The sequence below is a fragment of the Polypterus senegalus genome, chromosome 12, assembly GCF_016835505.1.
Source record: "Polypterus senegalus isolate Bchr_013 chromosome 12, ASM1683550v1, whole genome shotgun sequence".
NCBI lineage: Eukaryota > Metazoa > Chordata > Cladistia > Polypteriformes > Polypteridae > Polypterus > Polypterus senegalus.
In genome coordinates this window covers 70793676-70816237 of record NC_053165.1, presented here as the reverse complement: position 1 = coordinate 70816237, position 22562 = coordinate 70793676, and the positions used below count along the sequence as shown (strand labels likewise).

At 44.1% G+C, this 22562-nt stretch overlaps 1 protein-coding gene across 1 annotated transcript in view; it reads right to left on the bottom strand.

Annotated features, from left to right (window-relative positions):
* LOC120540967 (homeobox protein cut-like 2) overlaps positions 1 to 19626 on the bottom strand; it is a 145859-nt gene extending 126233 nt beyond the window's left edge. The window contains exon 1 of the mRNA XM_039772174.1: positions 19126 to 19626. Coding sequence (XP_039628108.1) covers positions 19126 to 19188 — 63 coding nt within the window. The 5' untranslated portion in view covers positions 19189 to 19626. The remainder of the gene's footprint in view (positions 1 to 19125) is intronic.
* Between the last annotated feature and the right edge of the window lie 2936 nt (positions 19627 to 22562).

The following is a 22562-nucleotide window of genomic DNA, read 5'->3' as shown; positions in this document are numbered from 1 at the left end:
GATTGGTGCCCAGAAGTCACAAGTCCCCAAAACACTTTCAAAAAATTGCCCACTGGAGGGAGGTTGTGCTTGGTTCCAACTCCCCATCTCTCGTACTTTCATTCTCATTAGGACCTTTTGACTGCCTCTCGAGTGCCCATGTGTGACAGTGCTTAACTTTACAGCACAATTTCACTTGGCAGTCATATGTAACGTGTTTGTGGAGAAATGACTTTTGACTTGAAAGATACCGAACTCATCAGTTAATTTCTGAATGTATTCTTGGAGTGCAGATTTTGGTTTTTAATAGCGACAAGTTGCGTGTTGGACGTTTCTTCTAGTCCCCCCACTCCCCGTTTTGAAATGACAAGAGCTTGCTGTGATATTTCGCACGGCATCCCGACGGATCCTAATGCTTGCCGTTTCAAAGTAAGGAACGGAAGGCACGTGACACGTTTTCCTTCAAATGACCCCAAAACAATATGGCAGCATCACCGTCTGCAAAACAGAATCAATCCGTGTGTCCTGTTTCAGTCAGTATGGCTGCAGTTCAAAGTTGAGTTTCTGGTCTGTTGTGTGTATTGGTAGGGTGATGTACCGTGTCAGCCACTTATGGATGTAGTGAGAAGTCAAGCAAAATTACCCCTTTAATTGGCTAACTAGAAAGATTATGATATGCAAGCTTTATAGGCAACTCAGGCCCCTTTTTCAGGAAAGCTGTCTAATTTTGTATCATTTACTTGTATTAATGTTTCTTTTACGTATTCTGTATATTTTTCTCAGTGTTTATTTGTAAGTGCCATTGACCGAGGTTATGCCCCATATGTTTTATGGGTGGTTCCCTCAGGGGCGGGGCCACCTGCCAATCACCACGGCGGGATAAAAGGTCAGCGTATGCACAAAGTTTTATGCGATCTGTGGATAAAAATAAGCACATTTACTTCAGGTAAACCGAAGTGGCTGATCAAATTGTTAGGGGGGACCTCCTTGCTATCACCTTAACGCTGGACACACACACCGTGGTCAAGTGACTACTCAGACTGCACGATCGAATCACCAGTTGTTTACGTGCTCAAAGTATACAAACGCATTACTATACGTGTATACGATGGCGCCCGACGGACAGTTTTACCTATTTACATGATTGGCCACAGGCTTTTCAAAATGTCAACCACTTCCCGACTCTAAAGGAAATGGCGTCACTGGACATGCCGATGGTTGGGCTCTCTCTTACAAAGAGAATTAGGGGTAAGTAGTCTTCACGATTTACCGTTGTGTGGTTTTATTTCGGGTTCTTCCACTAAAGGTTTCCTACGATGCTTTGGTCGTTGGCTGTTTAGTTGTGTTTGTTGCCATATGATATTGAGACTTTAGAAATTGCAAATGAGCAGGACAACGGTGGGACTCAGCGAACGGTACACTGCCATCGATGAACAACGTGATGGCGACATCAGAAAATTGGATTTGTAAGACTGCACTCACTACAAGGCAGATGACTGACATTCTAACGTGGCCAAAATCCTTGCAATTGTACATCAGCAGTTGTGAGGCAATGGGCGATGAGGTTGAAATTTGGACTGACTAAGAAAATCATCGTACATCGTGCCAGAATTGCACAGTCCACTACTGGGACTTAATGTCCGGACTCCAGGATTACAGAACGCTTGCTCTCTCTTATCAGTTTTTGAATAGTAAATTCTTTCCTCACAGACTGCATGAATGTCAGACTCTTGTTGTTGTTTGTAGACCAGACAGTAAACGGTGTGTGACTCGTAGGGGCTGTCCCAATGACTTTGCATGTTTTACTCATTCACGTGTTCACGTGATTGGCCACAGGCTTTTCAAAATGTCGACCGCTTCCCGACTCTTAAGGAAATGGCGTCACTGGACACGCTGATGGTTGGGCTCTGTCTTACAAAGAGAGCTAGAGGGGCGTGGTCTCCACAACGGGATAAAAGGTCAGCGTATGCACCAAGTTTTATGCGATCTGCGGATAAATCCTTTGAACACAAAGACAGACTTTCTCTCTGTTATTGATCTTCGTGTTTTTTTGCCCAATTTTTTTTTTGGACTTTGATTCTTGCTGCTCGTCGAGGTTTCAGTCGCTTCATTTTTTTTTTTTTTACCTGTTTGGTTTTGCACGCATTCCTTGGTTCAACTCTAAAAATTTACAGCCAGGACACATGCACGAGTGGCCTGGTTACCCCACAGTCCCACAACACACGCCACCAGAGGCCTAATTCTGATCTACAAAACACGCAGAGACAGGCTCACCATACGTCCGTGGACCCTCCAGCAGCTGCGCCAGGGGGAAGAGCTGGTCAAATTGGGCCAAAATTTGAAATATCATTCTATGGGGAGGATGTTAGAAGGCTGGGCAGAAGCCGGGCGTTCTTTATCTTCAGGATTAAATCGTATTATTTAATAATTTCAGGTCTGATGCAGAGGAATCCCAAGGTGAAGGTTTTTAAAGAAATTTGAACAAATCACTGTGAAAACACGGTCTACTCTTTTAGCAATACAGTATGCGTAATTGTTATTTATATCATGTATAAAACATTACAAAACTCTTAAGTTCTCATTTTCAAAAATGCAAAAAAAAAAAATCAGGTCCTATTTTATTAATGTTTGATGACATCTACAGCTATATTTTCTAAAATGATAAATACCAGCCAGTGTAAAAACAATACAGCTGCAGGCAAAAACCACTCAGGAGTCTTGTGTCATAAATATTGAATGGAGTAATCAGCAGTGACGTTAAGTGGGGAGGCTATGGGCTGATGGTCTTCACCTGATAGCTCCCCACGCTCCCAGCAGGTGGCACCATCTTAAAGGACAGATGACGTGCGTAACGAAAATAAACCAGAAGGAGCGTTCAAGGAGACAGGAAAGGCGGAGCAGCAAGTGCGTACAATTTAGACTTCCTTTCATCAGTATGGTGTTGACCACCAAGCTGGGGGGAACACACCAAATCGCTGACGCACAGCTTTAGGTGGGACACTGCCATAACCCGATCAAACCAGCTTTACACCAGGAAACAGCGTGTGTCCTGGGAATCTTTTGGGAAGAGCAACTAGCAGCATTTACCAATTTAATGTAAGACCATAAGAAAATCTGCAATCAAGATGTGATCATGTGCTTGGCTTGATTCATCCGGTTGGTCCTGGGGGTGCCACCAGAGGGTGCTGCAGAGAGCCCTGAAACCTCTGCCATCAGGCTTCCACCTTACCCGGAAGTGCTTCTGGACAAATCCAACAGCTGCCAGTGCGCCAGAAGCGAGAGTCGGGAGGGAGGGAGAAGACAGGCAGAGACAGAGAGAGAGAGAGGAGAAGAAGAAGATGGCCGAGTGCTTTGTGCTTATTGAACTGTGCTTTATGGTGGGAAACTCTTTGGGAAGAGTTTCACACAAATAAAATCACCTGTGCGTTGCAGCACTTGTGTCCTGTGTCTTGTCTGTGGCAGGTTTGGGGACTTGGTATGCCCACCCTGGTCCACACCTGATACGTAAGAACCAGAGACACTGTAAGAGGGTACACTTTCTTTTTCACACGACTGCATTTAATCCAACCAGACCTCCAATCCTGGTTAGTGTGGGGCCTACTTACGCTTGGGTTGTTGATCTGCTGTGGACCCCCTTTTTAACTGACACTTGACTCTCCCTTCCACGTTTATTAGACACAACACAAGCTTGTGTCATCTGAACGGGTCATCATGCAAAGCTGTTGGGACAGCCCATACAAGTCACACACCGCTTACTGTCTGGTCTACAAACAACAACAAGAGTCTGACATTCATGCAGTCCATGAGGACGTTATTTACTTTTCAAAAACTGATAAGAGAGAGCAACCGTTCTGTCATCCCGGAGCCCGGACATCAAGTCCCAGTAGTGGACTATGCGATTCTGACACGATGTACGATGATTTTCTCAATCGAATTTCAACCTCATGGCCCGTCATCTCACAACTGCTGACGTACGATTGCAAGGATTTCGGCCACATTAGAATTTCAGTCATTTGACTTATAGCAAGTGTAGTCTCATAAATCCGATTTTCTGATGTCGCCATCACGTTGTTCATCGATGGCAGTGTACCGTACGCTGAGTCCCACCGTTGTCCTGCTCATTTGCAGTTTCTAAAGTCTCAATATCGTATGGCAACAAACACAACTAAACGGCCAACGACCAAAGCATAGCAGGAAACCTTTAGTGGAAGAACCCAAAATAAAACCACACAACGGTAAATCATGAAGACTACTTACCCCTAATTCTCTTTGTAAGAGAGAGCCCAACCATCGGCATGTCCAGTGACGCCGTTTCCTTTAGAGTCGAGAAGTGGTTGACATTTTCAAAAGCCTGTGGCCAATCATGTGAATGGGTTAAACTGTCCGTTGGGTGCCATATATATTTCTTATATAATGCCTTACCTATCTTTCTCTTACATAGCGCCTTTCCTATGTCTATCTATCTATCTATTATATAGTGCCTTTTACCTATCAATTATATAGTGCCTTTCATATCTATTATATACTATAGTGCCTTTCACCTATTTATCTATTATATAGTGCCTTTCATATCTATCTTTTATATAGTGCCTTTTACCTATCAATTATATAGTGCCTTTCATATCTACAGTGGTGTGAAAAACTATTTGCCCCTTCCTGATTTCTTATTCTTTTGCATGTTTGTCACACAAAATGTTTCTGATCATCAAACACATTTAACCATTAGTCAAATATAACACAAGTAAACACAAAATCCAGTTTTAAATGATGGTTTTATTATTTAGGGAGAAAAAAATCCAAACCTACATGGCCCTGTGTGAAAAAGTAATTGCCCCTTGTTAAAAATCACCTAACTGTGGTGTATCACACCTGAGTTCAATTTCCGTAGCCACCCCAGGCCTGATTACTGCCACACCTGTTTCAATCAAGAAATCACTTAAATAGGAGCTGCCTGACACAGAGAAGTAGACCAAAAGCACCTCAAAAGCTAGACATCATGCCAAGATCCAAAGAAATTCAGGAACAAATGAGAACAGAAGTAATTGAGATCTATCAGTCTGGTAAAGGTTATAAAGCCATTTCTAAAGCTTTGGGACTCCAGCGAACCACAGTGAGAGCCATTATCCACAAATGGCAAAAACATGGAACAGTGGTGAACCTTCCCAGGAGTGGCGGCCGACCAAAATTACCCCAAGAGCGCAGAGGCGACTCATCCGAGAGGTCACAAAGACCCCAGGACAACGTCTAAAGAACTGCAGGCCTCACTTGCCTCAATTAAGGTCAGTGTTCACGACTCCACCATAAGAAAGAGACTGGGCAAAACGGCCTGCATGGCAGATTTCCAAGACGCAAACCACTGTTAAGCAAAAGAACATTAGGGCTCGTCTCAATTTTGCTAAGAAACATCTCAATGATTGCCAAGACTTTTGGGAAAATACCTTGTGGACTGATGAGACAAAAGTTGAACTTTTGGAAGGCAAATGTCCGTTACATCTGGCGTAAAAGGAACACAGCATTTCAGAAAAGAACATCATACCAACAGTAAAATATGGTGGTGGTAGTGTGATGGTCTGGGGTTGTTTTGCTGCTTCAGGACCTGGAAGGCTTGCTGTGATAGATGGAACCATGAATTCTACTGTCTACCAAAAATCCTGAAGGAGAATGTCCGCCATCTGTTCGTCAACTCAAGCTGAAGCGATCTTGGGTGCTGCAACAGGACAATGACCCAAAACACACCAGCAAATCCACCTCTGAATGGCTGAAGAAAAACAAAATGAAGACTTTGGAGTGGCCTAGTCAAAGTCCTGACCTGAATCAATTGAGATGCTATGGCATGACCTTAAAAAGGCGGTTCATGCTAGAAAACCCTCAAATAAAGCTGAATTACAACAATTCTGCAAAGATGAGTGGGCCAAAATTCCTCCAGGCGCTGTAAAAGACTCATTGCAAGTTATCGCAAACGCTTGATTGCAGTTATTGCTGCTAAGGGTGGCCCAACCAGTTATTAGGTTCAGGGGCAATTACTTTTTCACACAGGGCCATGTAGGTTTGGATTTTTTCTCCTAAATAATAAAACCATCATTTAAAAACTGCATTTTGTGTTTACTTGTGTTATATTTGACTAATGGTTAAATGTGTTTGATGATCAGAAACATTTTGTGTGACAAACATGCAAAAGAATAAGAAATCAGGAAGGGGCAAATAGTTTTTCACACCACTGTATCTATTATATACTATAGTGCCTTTCACCTATTTATCTATTATATAATCCCTTTCATATCTATCTATCTTTTATATAGTGCCTTTTACCTATTAATTATATAGTGCCTTTCATATCTATTATATACTATAGTGCCTTTCACCTATTTATCTATTATATAGTGCCTTTCATATCTATTTATTATATACTATAGTGCCTTTCACCTCTCTATTATATAGTGTCTTTCATATCTATCTATCTATTATATAGTGCCTTTCACCTAGCTCTCTATAATACAGTACCTTTCACCTATCTATGTAACTCTTATCTAGTGCCTTACCTATCTTTCTCTTATATAATGCCTTTCATTTATCTATATATATATCGGTCTAATGCAGTCTAAGCTACAACCTCACCGCAGATCCAAAAAGACAAACCAGGAAGCGTCAATCGACCCAGAGAGACAGTCTAGCAAATGTATGGACCTCTGGAGATCTCCGGGTCACGGGCACTTGTTATAATTGTTCCTGTACCCTTCATTTGTATTTCTTACAGCTCTGGTGACTCTTCTGAGGGGTGTGAGTGTGTTGATTCAAGCCGAGTATGTCTTCTAAACGTTCCCTGCTCGCGTCGCGGACTAATCTCTTTCCCATACTTTTATTTCAGAAGCCTTCTAACTATCAATAGGCGTGTTATTTACTCATGACAGCCAAGTAACGAGGCATCTGACACAGAGCTAAATGACTGCAACGCAGGAAAGGTAACGCTGTCTGGTCCCGGTAATAGATGCAGGAAGAGAGCCATTAGAGATCATGCAATGCTGCTGGTGCAGTCTGCTCCAAGTGAACGGCGAGATGAAATGTGTGCCTTAAGCCCGGTCCATAGCACCAGTCTAATGGTCTGCAAACTAACTTTAGTCCCCTACAGGCAGCTAACCAGCACAAATGGCACCTGTGAAATTCTCTCACCTCTCCAGCACCCAGCAAACTTTAAAAAGTGTCAAGACCCAGGAAATGCTAGGAGTGCTAAGAGTACAGGAGAACCTTTCTTTAGTGGCCAAGTCCATAAATCACATCCTGCGTAAGGGACGAGTGTTCTTCTTGGAGACTGAGGTGAATTTAAACGTATTCTGGAAGTACATCATACGGGACTGGGACGCCGCACTGCCTCGTCCATGCCAGGGGAGGAGATGGGCAGCACTCGCCTAAGCAGTGGAGATGGTGTTTGTTTTAAAATAAAAGCCTTTGTTTTGAACCTGGGACGTGTCTGTGCCTGCCGTGTTTGTGGCCCTGTGGTGCCCCCTAGCTGACCACAAGAGGTACAGACAAATTGACCCTCACAAACATCCCCTCATTTCTTATTTCTTTCCCTTCCTGTGATGTACACCCCATTCCACCCTGTGGCTCACCGGCCAGAGAATCTTCCAGATGGCCGCAGATCTCCAAGCACGAGGGGGAATGATTCAGGAGGCAGGCGGCCTGTGCATCTCGAACCCGGAGATTTATTCATTTAGCTGCCCCAGTTTTGTGGTTAGCTCTGGATTCCACACACTCCCAAGTCCCATTGTCACCGAGAATAAACAAATCTCTTTTAAATTGTTTGCTTGCGTCTCGGAGAGTCAAGGCGGCCGAAGTGGGCTGATGGGTCCCTGACGAGTACCTTGAGGCTTCAAGGCCTCCCCTCTATTGGTGCCAGTGAGTCATCATCTCCGGCGTTCACATTCAGGCACGCCAGGCCTACAAAGCATCCAACAAACAGCGAGCACATATGCTTTCCCCAACCTAATCTCTCAATGATATGACTGACACCCCCCCCCAAAGGTTACATAATAAATCGAGAAGCAGCGAGCGGCCCTTCCTCCCCCCCACCAAATCAGGCCAGCTGGAGCGATTTTCTACTTTTTAATAAATGTCTTCCCCTTGCAGAAGATAGCTGGCAGGCATACAGAATGAATGCAAGGGGTCGCGGACCCCAAACCGCTCTGAAAAACAGAAACACCAGGGGCTGTAAAAAAGGAAGATAAGCTTCATTGATTTCAGTGGTCAGCAATCACCCCCCCTACACCAAAACCGGGTGCAAGCAGTCCATAAATCAATTCATCAATAAAGCCGTTCAGGCGTGTACATCGGAAAAGGCTGATAATCAATAGCCCTGGCATCCATCAGAGGTGGAGGGAAGTCTTTTTAAAGGGGGTAACGTAATTGCTGTCGCACCTCGTGGCCCAGCGTTTCTGTAGCAGAGATTCCTCCTCGCGTACTCACCGAGCAGTGCATTCCACCTGCAGACCACCCCTTGAAACGTGCTACAAACAAAATGGCTCTGCGCATCCGTTAATGGAGCCATAGAGGACAGTAGTGCCCTAAAATATCTGCTGCCCTCGGAAACATCCAGCAGGCTCGGACTTCATTTTGCTCTAGCGTGTGCACTTCGCCAAGCCAGCGAACTACAGCACTCCCAACACCCAGGCCGAAAACAGAAAAAGACTTTGAGAAGAAGCCTCCCAGACTTCCGTCAGACACCGCGCAGTTAGCAGACGGTCATAAAACATCTTGAAGGGACGAACTTACTGCACATGCCCGCTACACTCGCTCCAAGTGGCCTGGCCATGAACACCCAGCCGAAAACACAGAGGGGCAAATGAACAATGCGACCAGCCTAAACCTTTAAAAGAACGCCTCTCGAGGGCAAAGGCCTCAAAGTACAAAAATCAGTGAAAAACATTTCACTCCCATATCACTGCAGCTACCCCAGAAAAATGTGCACGTTGTGGTAAAATAAACCTTTCAAAAATATTATATCCACCTTAATAAAAGGATAAATGTCTACCTATGTATTCGGCCGGTTGCTATATCCTGTCTTTCCAACAGATGCATGTATTGTTCCAACAGTTGGCGTATCACAAACATTAAATCTGCTTCTACAAATCCCATGCGAAAAGGCATGAAACAGAGGCATATGCATTGTGTTTGTCATTCCAACGGTTGGCGCATCACAAACATTAACACTGTGTCTACGAATTCCATATCAAATGGCATATAGCAAAGACATATAAATTGCATTTATCATTCCAACAGATGCCGCATCACAAACATTAACACTGCTTCTACAAATCCCATGTGAAAAGTCATGAAACAGAGTGTGGAGCCGACCCGGACAACGACAGGCGGACATGTTGTTACTCACCACCACACGTTTATTATGTACAATAATATTTACAAATAATGGTCACTCAGACCCAGTCCCATGTGCACAAACCCCAATATTCAGTCCTGGCCACAAATGCCTCTCTTCGGGCCGCCTCCACACCTCCTCTGTGCTTCGTCCTGCCTCCTCCCAACTCCAGCGCTGAATGAATGGAGACGGCCCCTTTTATGCAGTCCCCGGATGAGCACCAGGTGTTCCAGGCATTCCTCGCTTGGCCACTCCCCAGCGTGGCGGAAGTGCCAGCTGTCCTCCCGGCAGCTCTCTCTTCCATGCCCTCAACCCGTGGCCCCCAGAACAACCAGGAAGGCGGCCCCCACGTGATCCAGGGTGGACTTTGACCCTCTTCCGGTCCCTCACAGCGTCCCGGCCGGGTCGTTGCCCCTGGCATCCCTGACAAGAGGCATATGCATTGCATTTGTCATTCCAACGATTGGCGCATCACAAATATTAACACTGTGTCTACGAATTCCATATCAAATGGCATATAGCAAAGACATATAAATGCATTTATCATTCCAACAGATGGTGCAGCACAAACATTAACACTGCTTCTACACAACACATGCCAAAGGGCATATAAGAAAGGCACATGAATTGTTTTTACCTCTCCAATACTTGAAGCATCACATAAATTAACACTTCTTCTACAAATCTTATACCAAATGGCATATAAGAGAGACATATGCATTGTATTTGTCACTCCAACAGAATGTGCAGCACAAGCATTAACACTGCTTTAATGAATTCCACACCCAATGGCATAAAAGTGAGACATATGCATTGCTTTTCTCATTCCAACAGTTAGCACTTTACAAACACTAACGCTGCCTTTACGAATCCTATAACAAATGGCATATAATAAAGACACATGAATTGCATTTGTCATTCCAACAGATGGCGCATCACAAACATTAACACTGCTTCTGCAAGTACAAATCCCCTACCACACTGCATGTAACAACGGCACATGACCTGTTTTTGCCATTCCAACAGTTGACACATCACAAACATTAACACTGCTTTTAAGAAATCCCATACCAAATGTCATATAACAAAGACATATAAACTGCATTTATCCTTCCAACAGATGGTGCATCACAAACATTACAGCTGCTTTTATCAATTCCACACCAAACTGCATATAACAGAGACACAAAAATGCATTTATCCTTCCAACAGATGGTGCATCACAAACCTTACAACTCCAACACCAAATGGCACATAACAAAGACATATGAATTGCATTAGTCATTCTAACAGTTGGCACATCATAAACATTCGAAGCAGTGCATTGTATTACAGGATGCATTACAAAATACATTTCAACCGGTGGTGCACGGCAAGTGTTAACATTGAGGTCTGCGCTGATTGCTTACATTTCAAATTTCATTTGCCCACACAAGGACTATGTTAACATTACCAGGCTGAAGTGGCTCAAATCACATTTTTTTGCCACAATGTGACACAAATCTGATGTTTTCAGGGCTGTGGGGACACAGAAATCCCATCTTTTCAAATCAGACTTGACTCCGTTTCATATGTGGTCCCAAATCAGATACGTATTCAATTTGTGGCCATGTGACATTCATCTTTATTGTTGCCTATACGCATTGGCTGACAACAATGGAGGAGAGCTACAGCTGTGACAGGAGTCACAGTCCCCCCCCTCCCCCATCGCTGGCTCCTTTCTCGTACCCACACACATCCTGGCGCAGCAGTGCCAGCAATAGCTGTGAGAACAGTAAAAGCGAGCCGTGTGTTCTTTCTTTTACCTTCTCCACCTAATTGTCTTGCGTTTGCCATCCTCAAGAGCAAAATGTGACACACAGACTAGCTACCATTTTGTCAGTGTTAATACCACCAGTCGTCTCACAAATGCCACGTTTTCCTTGTCGGTGACGCAGATGTCTCGTGCACAGACGTATGAAAGTGCGCATGCGTGCCCCTTCAGAGGACAGATGTGTTCACATTACACCAGTGAACCGTCCAGACAGGCAAAAACTCAGAATTGAGCAATGAGGCAAGCGAAAGGATCGAGATACCAAAACCAGAGGGGAAAAGCAAAAATCCAAGTCCCCAAAAATACCTGACGTCAGGGCCTACTTGCATTAAAAACGCGTAAATGCCTCAGAGAGATCATTGGTGAATCTACCGACAGACAGCGGGAGAAGCCCTTGCCACCATATTGGAATGGCCGCACACTGAATTGGTCACGTGACACTCAAGTACAGCTAATACTGAACGTAAGACTTTCAAAACAAAAACACATAATGTAAATGTTCAGCCCAGAATATACCACGATAATTGAAACGAAAGACGCCACCAACACTGCGAAAATGTATTTATGGCCCCACATGCATGGCAAAGCAGCTCAGAGGGTGTTTGGTATTCTTAAGAATTTAATACTGTGACCACAAGGGGACGCCACTGAGCCCCAAATCCAAGACACAGTGACACCGCCACACGTTGTAGTGACTGAACAATGGATTTATTTTATTCTCCCAAAGCACGTCTTCACAACCTCCTCTGCAAAATCAGCCACAAGACATCCAACGATGACGCAGCAAAGCACCTGCACCTCCGCTGAGTGTTGCCCGCTGCCTCCCGACTTCTGACTCAAATGAACGTCCGACCTGGGAATGTCTCTGGTGTCACGCTGGCACTTCCAGGCCATAGAAAAAAGTAGGGAGGTGACAGCCAACCAAAGACAGCGCCCTCTATTGACCCCCATATCTATTAACCGACACCACATACGGTACACAGTAGTGACCTAAAATACCTGCGGTCCTCAGAAGCTTCAAACAGGCCTTTAGTTCATTCTGCTTGCCCTCCTATATGTACGCTTCAAAATATTCCCAGGGACCCCGAAAGGGCTGTACTTCTGGACTCCCAGTCCCAAGCACCCCACGGGTTACCACACGAGGACCACAGCCACTTTGTGCACGGGGGAATGGAACCCTATCCTTGGCTTTTCTCCGTCCGTTCATTCAGTCACACCGCCCAGGGTGGAAGTTTATTTCTTTGCCCGCTTGCGTCACTGCATTGGCCACCCGTCCGGGTAATGAACTATCCCCCCGATCCGGCCGGGACACCCGTTTTCCTGCTACAACTCATTGAATTATGTTATGTAGTTCCAAATGCTACATTTTTTTAATTTATTCTTTTAGTAAACCACCCGTCAAATTTTATTAAAATTTTACAAGTAAAGAAAGAATGGAATGTAGCTTGTGAAGCCCACCAGTCCCACTTTACAACAAATAAGGAAACTATTGGGTTTTCCTGTAGAGTATGAAGAGCCCCTTAGTGCAATCTGTTCACTTGAGGCCTAGGTGGATGCAGGCCTGGCGGAGGTGGACCTCTCATTCCAAGTGCTGGGCGCCTCATTCCTGGAGGAGGCATTCCCATGGGTGGCTTCATGCCCGGTGGGGGACCCATCATTCCTGAAGGGGGTGCCGGCCAGGGTGCAAATTTATTTCTTTGCCCGCTTGCATCACTGCAGTGGCCTCCCATCCGGGTAACGAACTATTCCCCCCAATCTGGTCGTACTGCCCGTTCTCCTGCTACAGCACACAGAATTCCGTTACGTAGTTCCAAATGCTACACTGACACTCCAGCGGAAATGGTGGGTGTTCTTGACGGGCCCGTTCGAGACACGAATGAATTTGCACTCTTCAGCTTGAAGCCGCAAACCAGGGAGGACTGGCGCGTCACTTCAGTTCCCGAAGCACAAACGGCCCGTGTGCCACCGCAATTCCATCTGATAATGACATGCGCTTGGGAATTCTCGAACGAAACACGGCAGCGTCTCGACGGCCTGGGCCTCCAAAGCGCTTCACCAAAACACAACCCCCTACAAGGCCGAGGCGTGCAGCACCAATGTTCATTTTTACGGGCAGAGGAACAAGGTGGCAGAATGGCAGGGTGCGTGTATATTTATTTATCTGCGAGCGGCGCGTGATGCGTCCTCGCTGTTTCGTTTCTTCTTGAATTTGCAGCCTGGCTGAATGTGAATGAAGTTGTGCGCTCCTGCCTCATCACGGCACAATGGCTCTACAGACACGGTACAAATTCCTGGGAGCGGATGAGTGACACGCTACAATATTCGTAGGCTGGAATAACAATGGGGCCCCACATGGGCTTCAGACAGCCCCGGTCACATCTGAGCCCCCCAGTCCTGCTTTTCCGCGGGCGGTAGGCCGCTCGCCATGCACTTGTCATTCCGGATGACACAGGACATCAATCACACGGCGCTCGGCTGCACCCCGACGCTCATTTACAAACATTAGCAGGGAATACAATTACACAAATAAGACCGCGTGCGGGCCTGAAAAGGTGACGGGAAAAACCAACGGCACATTCGAAGTGCGTGTGGGGGCACCGCTGGCCTTCCTCATATTTCACATTACGGAAAGAAAACCATTTCTTTGATTCGTCTTAATTAGCCGCTGATGAGATTGCAAGACTTTTTTTGAAAAATCCCGTCACCTGATGACACGCCGTGGAGTCGGAGGCACCGACACAGCTAACCGTTCACTCCATGGTACAGACGGCGGTGGTTGGTATTTACAGGTGGACAAATCAGACCGGCCTCTCTGACTTCGATTGGCAGGATTTGCAAAATAAATATCGACGATCATTGACGGAAAAGGCCGCGGGAAAGACAGATCGTGATAGAGGGGGAAAGAAATAAATAAAAGCCGGACTTTCCAGGAAATAAAAGTTTAATCTGAAGGAGTGCAAGATGCCAGCTTACCCGTCAAGAGTTAATATGTCATTAAAACCGCACCTTGGAATTGGCAACATGGTTTGACCCGGCACACGGGATCACTGTGAAGCTATGCAACTAGAAAAATATTCTCAATTCAGACGTGTTCTTTGCCCTTAACTGACAGAACAGGGTTAGGCCTGGCAGGGGAACATCAAAAGTTACCTGCTGTCAGTGCCAAGCAAGATTATCGATGAGTTTCTGGATGGGAGGACAAGATAAAGGAACAGTTTTTAGGGGGGAGCTGAACAGTTTGGATATTTTCATCCTCCATCAGCTAGATAGCTGCATCCCAGGATGACCATGTGGAGCCTTGCGGAGCATGATGGGAATTGTAGTCAGCCCTGCCGGGTCTCGTGGGTGCCACTAGGGCGTGCTGCAAGGATTCATGATCCCTACTTTTCAGGTGGTTCCTTTGGGCCGTGCCTTGTCATTGGAAAAACACTCCTGTCCGACATAAACAGAATCTGGGAGGCAACCCTCGCTGCAAGGAGGTGGACGGATGGTAGAAGAGACAGAAGGAGGAAAGGAAGAAGACTGCGGTGTGTTTATTGGTGCTTGTGTGACCCGGAAGAAAGCTTGTAATAAACACCTCTGTGTTGGATCCGTGACCATCTGTGTGTCAGTTGTCTCCGGTGCTTGGGGCTCAGTGGCGCCCCCTATCTGTCACACTATCTAAACACTCTGATCTGCCAGTGACAACGACACAGTTGAAGGCAGATCCCACCCGATCCCCTTTTTGTAGCTTCAATTAAAATATACCTCATAGTCAGGCAATCTAATACAACTCAGTTGCTCGTCTTCTTCTTAAGTGCAAGTAACGCTGCCTCTGAACAATCATTCCTGCTTGTAATTAGTCACTGACGGCACCGGAGAGCATTTTGTCGGCTACAACAGGAAAATAAGACTTTTATTGTAAACTAGATAGGGGTACTTGGTACTTGCCTGGGTTAGGGGCTTTAAACCCATGAAATGTCACCACAAAACACAGCCTATGGTGCACCCCCTGTACAAGCAGTTCAGCAGTGGGCAGGGACACGTTCAGCGTCACATATTAGAGGGCGGTTTTCAATGACAAACAGCACAAGTCACTTCACTAGTATGCAAACTTACAAGTGTTTACATATTGTGGCCACCAGGGGGTCACAGAGCCCCAAATCTTAGAAATGACTTTTTATATTTACAAAATATCTTCTACCACAATGCTGCAGCCAAGCTTTGTACCCCACCTCACTCGACACAGATGGCTCCTTTCAACCCAAACTTCTGGCCAATCTGCATGATAGGTCCATCCAACGGGGGAGTCTCCCCCCAACAGCCCTCCACTAGTCACACCACAAAAGGACCTCTTCAACTACAACTCCCATACACCCCTGCAGATGTCGAAACAGGAGCTACACCAGAGGGATGCTGCCACCCACCCAGTGGACGACCCTGGAAAGGGAGTCAGCCCCGTCCTTACTCTTCTCCCAACAATTCCGGGAAGAAAGCCCATCTACCAGAGGTCTCCATCCATTAAGATGCCCAAAGGTGGGTAACTGATCCTCCATCCCAGTCGGGATGCCAGCTGATTCTTGCCTCCCATCACAATATCCACCTTAATAAAGAGACAAGTATCTGTGTGTGTGTGTTGGGGTATCTGTGCGTCTGTCTGGTTGATAGAGTAGAGAAGAAAAATTTAAAAATACACAAAACATGTAGAAGAAGAACTTAAAAAAATTAAAAATGATAATAGAAATAGCAAACAAGGGTATAAAAATAAACAAACGGTCTATTCCACTAGCCACAAAATCAGCATGGTATATACTGTATCTATCTATCAACCATCTATATATATATACTGTATATATATATATATATATATATATATATATATATATATATATATATATATATATATATATATATATCTAGAGAGAGAGTGAGAGACCCCAGCTGTGCTTCCCATCCAAGACTAAATGATGAAGACCTCAGTGTTAATGTTTGCAGTGCATCATGAAATGCTTATGTGTCTGTTATATGCCATTTGGTTTCGGAAACATAAAAGCAGTGTTAATGATCGTGATGCACCATCTGCTGGAATGAAAAATGCAGTGCATATGTCCCTGCTATACGCCATCTGATATGGGATTTGTAAGCAGTGTTAATGCTTGTGATGTGCCATCCATTGGAATGACAAATGCAACACATATCTCTCTGTTACATACCATTTGATATAGGATTTGTAAAAGAAGTGTTAATGTTTGTGATGTGTCAACTGTTGGAATGGCAAAACAATTCATGCGTCTTTGTTACATGCCCATTGGCATGTGTAAGTGGTGTTAATACTTGTGATGTGCCATCTCCAGGACAAACGGAGTGCATGTCTCTGCTTTATGCCATTTGATGTGAGATTTGTAAAAGCAGTGTTAATGCTTGTGATGCACCATCTGTTAGAATGAGAAATGCAGTGCATATGTCTCTGCTATACACCATCTGATATGGGATTTGTAAAAACAGTGTTAATGTTTGTGATGCGTCATCTGTTGGAATGACAAACGCAGTGCATATGTCTCAGCTATTCGCCATCCTATATATGTGACTTGTAAGAGCTATTTTAAAGCTTGTGATGTGCCATCTGTTGGAATGACAAATGCAATGCGTATGTGTCTATTAAATGCCATTTGGTGCGGGACTGAAAAAAGCAATGGTAATGTATGTGATTCACGATCTGTTGGAACAACAAAAGCAACGCATTTTATTTCTAAAAATGTTAACGATGTGCCACCTTTTGGAATGACAGAGATTCAGCAACCAGACAGACACAAAGACGCTTGTCCTTTAATTAAGGTGGACATACACACACTATATATACCACTTACACGTGTCTGTCAGCCCCCTGCACTCTGCGCCACACTCCCTTCCAACACTTCGAGCAACGCTGTGCACTCATGAACAGTTTAATGCTAAATATCATGCAGTCACATGGCTCTGATGTCAGTATAGAACCTATTATTGAATAAAGAATGCTTTTCCAAGAATTATTAGCAGTTGCTACTCGTATTTCTGAAAGTCTTGCCAGTCAGAACCACTGGTTAAGGATACATCAGGTTTCTTCCATTACGTGTCGCTTATTTCTCCATTCCATATGCCATTGGGTGACCCCTACAAATGTATACTTCAGCCAGCATTGTGGGTGCCCCACATGGTAATTACAAGCAAGTCTGTCAAAGAAATTGAACATTCTAAAGCCCCCTTACTCCAGTACTGGGTTGTGGGGGTCCGGTTTACCAATGTGCTTTTAACATTAAGATGTAAAGCCAAGACTAAAGTTGCCTTACAAATTACAGGCCCCTGTAACACGCTACACATCTCAGTAAGAATTGGCAGGCAATGTTGCACAGTGGCTAAGGCTCTGGACTACAAATCCTATGGATGCGGGTTCAAATCCCACTGCTGGCACTATCACTTCACCTGCCTATGTCTGCTCCAACTGGAAAAACAAAAGTGTAACCAACTGCATCAGGCATGCTGTAAGTCACCTTGGATAAATGCGATAAAGCTGACAAATGGAAAGGCATACTGTGGCATGACAAGAGCGGCACCTCAAACTGTACCTGTGAAAGTAACCGAAGACCACCGAATGCTATAAATAAAGCAAAACAAGAACACGGTTTGCCCTTTGGCTTATTATTACTATTTTGGCTGCAACCTTTATCCAGGGTGACTTATAACATTTGAGATACAACGGGTTACATTTTTAGTTCTTCCACAAGGAGCACAGGCAAGTGAAGTGACTTGCTCAGGGTGACACGGTGTCAGTTTGGGGATGTGAACCCACATTGCCAGTGTCAGAAAGTCCAAATCCATATCCTCTATTGCGCCACACTGCCTGTCCTCTTGTTCAAAACAGTCCGTCGCGGGACGACACCGCCATCGCACTCCCACTGTAACAGAACAACAGCGCTGCCACCTTATCGTGTAAAAGGTTGTGGCTGAGTGCTGTCGCTTTTCCCCCACTTTCACAGCTGCGTGACACCGCTTGCCTCCACCCGTCCACACGCCACGTGCGTGCACACAGGCGCTGGAACGCGCACCTACAGTTCACAGCGCCGGGTTCCCACCGTAGGGAGTACGCGTGCCCGCGCCTTCCCTTGAACATACGCGGCATGTCCTTAAACAACATTACCGCCGCGGGCACGCGCATTCGATATATTTATTCTTAAGCAATTAAATTTGCCGAGAATGGCGTGAAATCCAAAGCAACATAAAAACAAATAAATACATGAATAAAAGTCAGCATCTCTACTGCAGCAGGGCAATACAATTAAAGAAAAGGAAAAAAAAAACTTGTCCAGCGAAGTGAAATAACACAACTTTCGTTCCGCGCGACTTTCACGCCGTGCTGGTGTCCAAACACCACAAAATCGTGAGGAACCTTCACCGGCTTCGCTGCAGTTGCTTAATATGCCACACTGCAGACCATTAGGAAAACAAATAAAACAAGCAGAAAAAGAGGAAACTGACTGCCACGGCCGGAGGTTAGTAAAAAAAAATAAAAAAAAGAAGCCAACGCACACACATAACACGGCGGCGTGCACGAAAGAGCCCAGCGGCGGTCTCCGTCGCCGCATCACCTATCCTCTCCAAAAGGATAACAGCTGCACAAAAAGTAAAGTCCAAAAGGCGCAGCGCAAAAGTTTGTTGGCGAGGGGCGCACAGGTGCGGCGGCGGTGGCGACGGCGGCGGCCGCGAGTGCAGAGCGGGGAGGGAGGGCGCACAGGCAGCGCTATAGCGCGGCGGCTCCACGGCCGCTCTGCCGCTGATCAATGATTGAACTGAACAAAGGCAGAACGGGATCAATTTCTAATACCTATCAATGGAAGAAGCAGCCCTTTAGTGCCCCAAACCCGCTTCCCGAGCTCGTTTCGTGTCATTTTCCGGCACACCGGCCTGTCGCTTTTCAGATTATCCAGAAAGGTAAACGTTTACCACTAACCTGAAGCCGCCGTAGATCAAATTTCTTCCAATATTGAAACATCGATCCCACATCGGCGGCCATCTTGGGGAATATTGAAGAGCTTTTTTTTTTTTTTTTCTCCTCACTGGCTGCACTAAATATCTGGGCTGGATTCCCTCCGTTCACACGCTTTGATTACCATTCTCTATCCGCCCCATCAGCGGCAGTAGCAGCAGCACCCCCTCCCCAAAAAAAAAAAAGTCATCCAAACTAAGCGAAGCAAACGAGAAATGCGGAGCGAAAAGAGCAAGAATGACAAGAAAGAAGATCGAGAGAGATAATGCGGAATAACGTGCCAAAAACAAAGAAACGGAGCGACGAAACAAGTGCGAGCTGTGCAGATGTCAAGTCCCGGAATATTTCAAACCGAGACATTGCACTTGACTTTTTTTTTTTTTAAAGTTATCAATACCGACGTAACGTGCCAATCAATGCCGTCTGGAAATGAGAAAAAAACAGCAATTTAATTAAATGGGGGTGGTAAATTATACGACGAAAAGTTGAAGATCGTGAAATTGTCACTAAAATGCTGCAGACCTCTAAAGGCAAAACTGTCTCATAATAATTAAGATAAAGTTTGTTCTTGTTATTACCACTGCTATCAATCATAACATTTATTCTAAAATTACATATCGTCTCCTTGTTATAATTTTGCTGAGATATTTATCAAGTACTACACTTTTTATTTCCAGTGTCTGAATTTATTTTAGGTGCATTTTGAACGTGATGAAACCCTACTTTGAATCTAAATTGCTGTCAACATGAAGTCATATTTCTGCAGGCCCCATATAAGCAAGCAGAACGAGCTGCATATTGGAGCATTTACTTTCCACAATATCTTGTAAATATAATAAACAGTAACCCTGGAGGCAGCTAACTGTGCCCATTAATAGCCTTACGAAAAAGAAGACTTCTCTTTCTCTGGTGTCCTCCGTGTAACACTAAAAGAAAACGTGTGATGAAGTAATGACCGAAGATCTAAAATGTCAAATAGCGGTGCACTCCGTTAGTCCGTGGCTCTCAGTATACAGCATGTTCGTACATTTGGATCTAATGACGCAATTCATTTATGGACTCTGGAGACCCCGTGGTGCATTTTTAGTAAAGCATTATCCAAACAAAGAAAGTTTCATCTATCTGTCTACCTATCTGTTATATAGTGCCTTTCACATGTATCTTATCCATGTATCTACCATATAGTACCTTTATCTATTATATAGTGCCACTTTTATTTATCTGTTATATAGTGTCTTTCCTATCTATCTATCATACTGTGTCTTTCACATCTATCAATATATTTACCATATAGTGCCTTCCACTTACCTATTATATAGTGACCCTTTTATCTATCATTCTGTTATAGAGTGCCTTTCCTATCCATCTATTTATCATATACAGTAATGTTTTTCACATCTATTCATCTACTTTATAGTGTCTTTCATATATATCCATCTGACTATCTATCATTTAGTGCCTTTCCTGTCTATGTATTATATAGTACCTTTCCAATAAATCTATCATATAAATATATATTTCCTAATCCACCTAGCTATGTATCTATCATATAGTGTCCTTCATATTTATCTTTTATATACTGTAGTACTTTTATTATATACCTATTAAACAGTATAGTGCCTCTCCTATCTATATATCTACAGTATTATATAGTGACCCATCTATCTACCTATCACATCATGTCTTTCACATCTATCTATTACATAGTGTGTTTCATATTTATCTATCTTATTGTCTATCTTTTAGTGCCTTTCCTATAAATCTGTCAGTCTATCTATCATATAGTACCTTTTATATGTATCTATTATTTAGTGCTTTTCTTATGTTTGTCTATCTGTCTATCTATCTATCATATAGTGTCTTTCATATTTATCTATTATTTAGTGATTTACTTATCTGTTTGTCTATCTATACCAGATAACAGATAGATAGATAGATAGATAGATAGATAGATAGATAGATAGATAGATAGATAGATAGATAGATAGATAGATAGATAGATAGATAGATAGATAAGAAATTGTCTTCAATGCACTCCTTTACATTTTTGGAATTTCTGTACCAAGAAAAAGTAAAAAGGAATATTTACGTTGCAATTTTGTTGGATCAAGCTAAGATGGCCATTTTAAGAACAAGTAGAAATAGAGCTAAGAGCAGAGTAACCACCGACACGTTATGAATGTTTAAGGTTCTCCTTCAAAGTTCACTAAAGGTTGAATATGGATTTATAAACGAATTGATCAGTCAGATATATTTCCTTTCAGACTGGTCCTGGACTGTGGCGTCCTCAACTGCAATGGCCTGATGTAAGGTCCTCACACTGCCATGAAGGAGAAGAGAAGCAGTCGCACCACACAACAAAACACCAATGAAATCCCATCAGTCATGATAGAACCTTTCAGGTATGGCCTGTGTGGAGTTGCAGTATGGTCCATCAGAATGATGTCTAATCACACTGTAGTCATCTCCAGAAAAGGAGTATCCCTCCCTTGCTGCAGTGTGGCATTATGGGACACCACAACAGGCCACAGCCCTCCAATCAGAAGCCTTAAATTGAAGTCTGTACCCTTGTATGGGTAGCAATTAAGGCTTTGCTGTCTGATGATGATCTCACTCTGGACTGATATATAATATACACTGCTCCAAAAAAAATGAAGGGAACTCTTAAATCACACATCGGATCTTGATGAACAAAATATTCAAGTGGGGCATCTTTACTGAGAATGATGTAACAACGGTCAATGGAAACCAAAATCACCGACCCACTGAGGGCTGATCCAACGTCAGAGAAATGGAATGGCAGGCTGATCCAAGTTGTGTGAATTTCTATCACGGCGACTCCTAACTCCTCATTTCCTTCTTCAAGTTCACGTTCTACTATTTGCACCGATCCTTTTGTGTCTCCTGGTCCTAACTCATCATCTCCACAGAAACTCTCCTCAGGTGTGTCTGAAGGATCAGTGTTGGGTCCACTTCTCTTCATTCTCTTCCTTCATTCCCTAGGCAATCTTATTTCTTCTCATGACTTCTCCTACTACCTCTGTGTTGATGATGTACCTTCAGTAACTTCCTTATGTTTTCTTCTTCAAGTTCAAGTTCTACCATTTGGGCTGTCCCTTTTTGTTTCTCCTGGTCCTAACTCCTTGTCTTCTCCACAGACATACCTCAAGGGTCAGTGTTAGGTCCACTTCTCATCATTCTCTTCCTTCATTCCCTAGACAATGTAATTTCTTCTCATGGCTTCTCCTACCACTTCTATGTTGATGATTCACAGATAGATCTTCCTTTCATTTCCTTCTTCAAGTTCAAGTTCTACCATATGGACCACTCCTTTTGTGTCTCCTGGTCCTAACTACTTGTCTTTTCCACAGGTGTGTCTGAAGGATCAGTGTTGGTTCCCC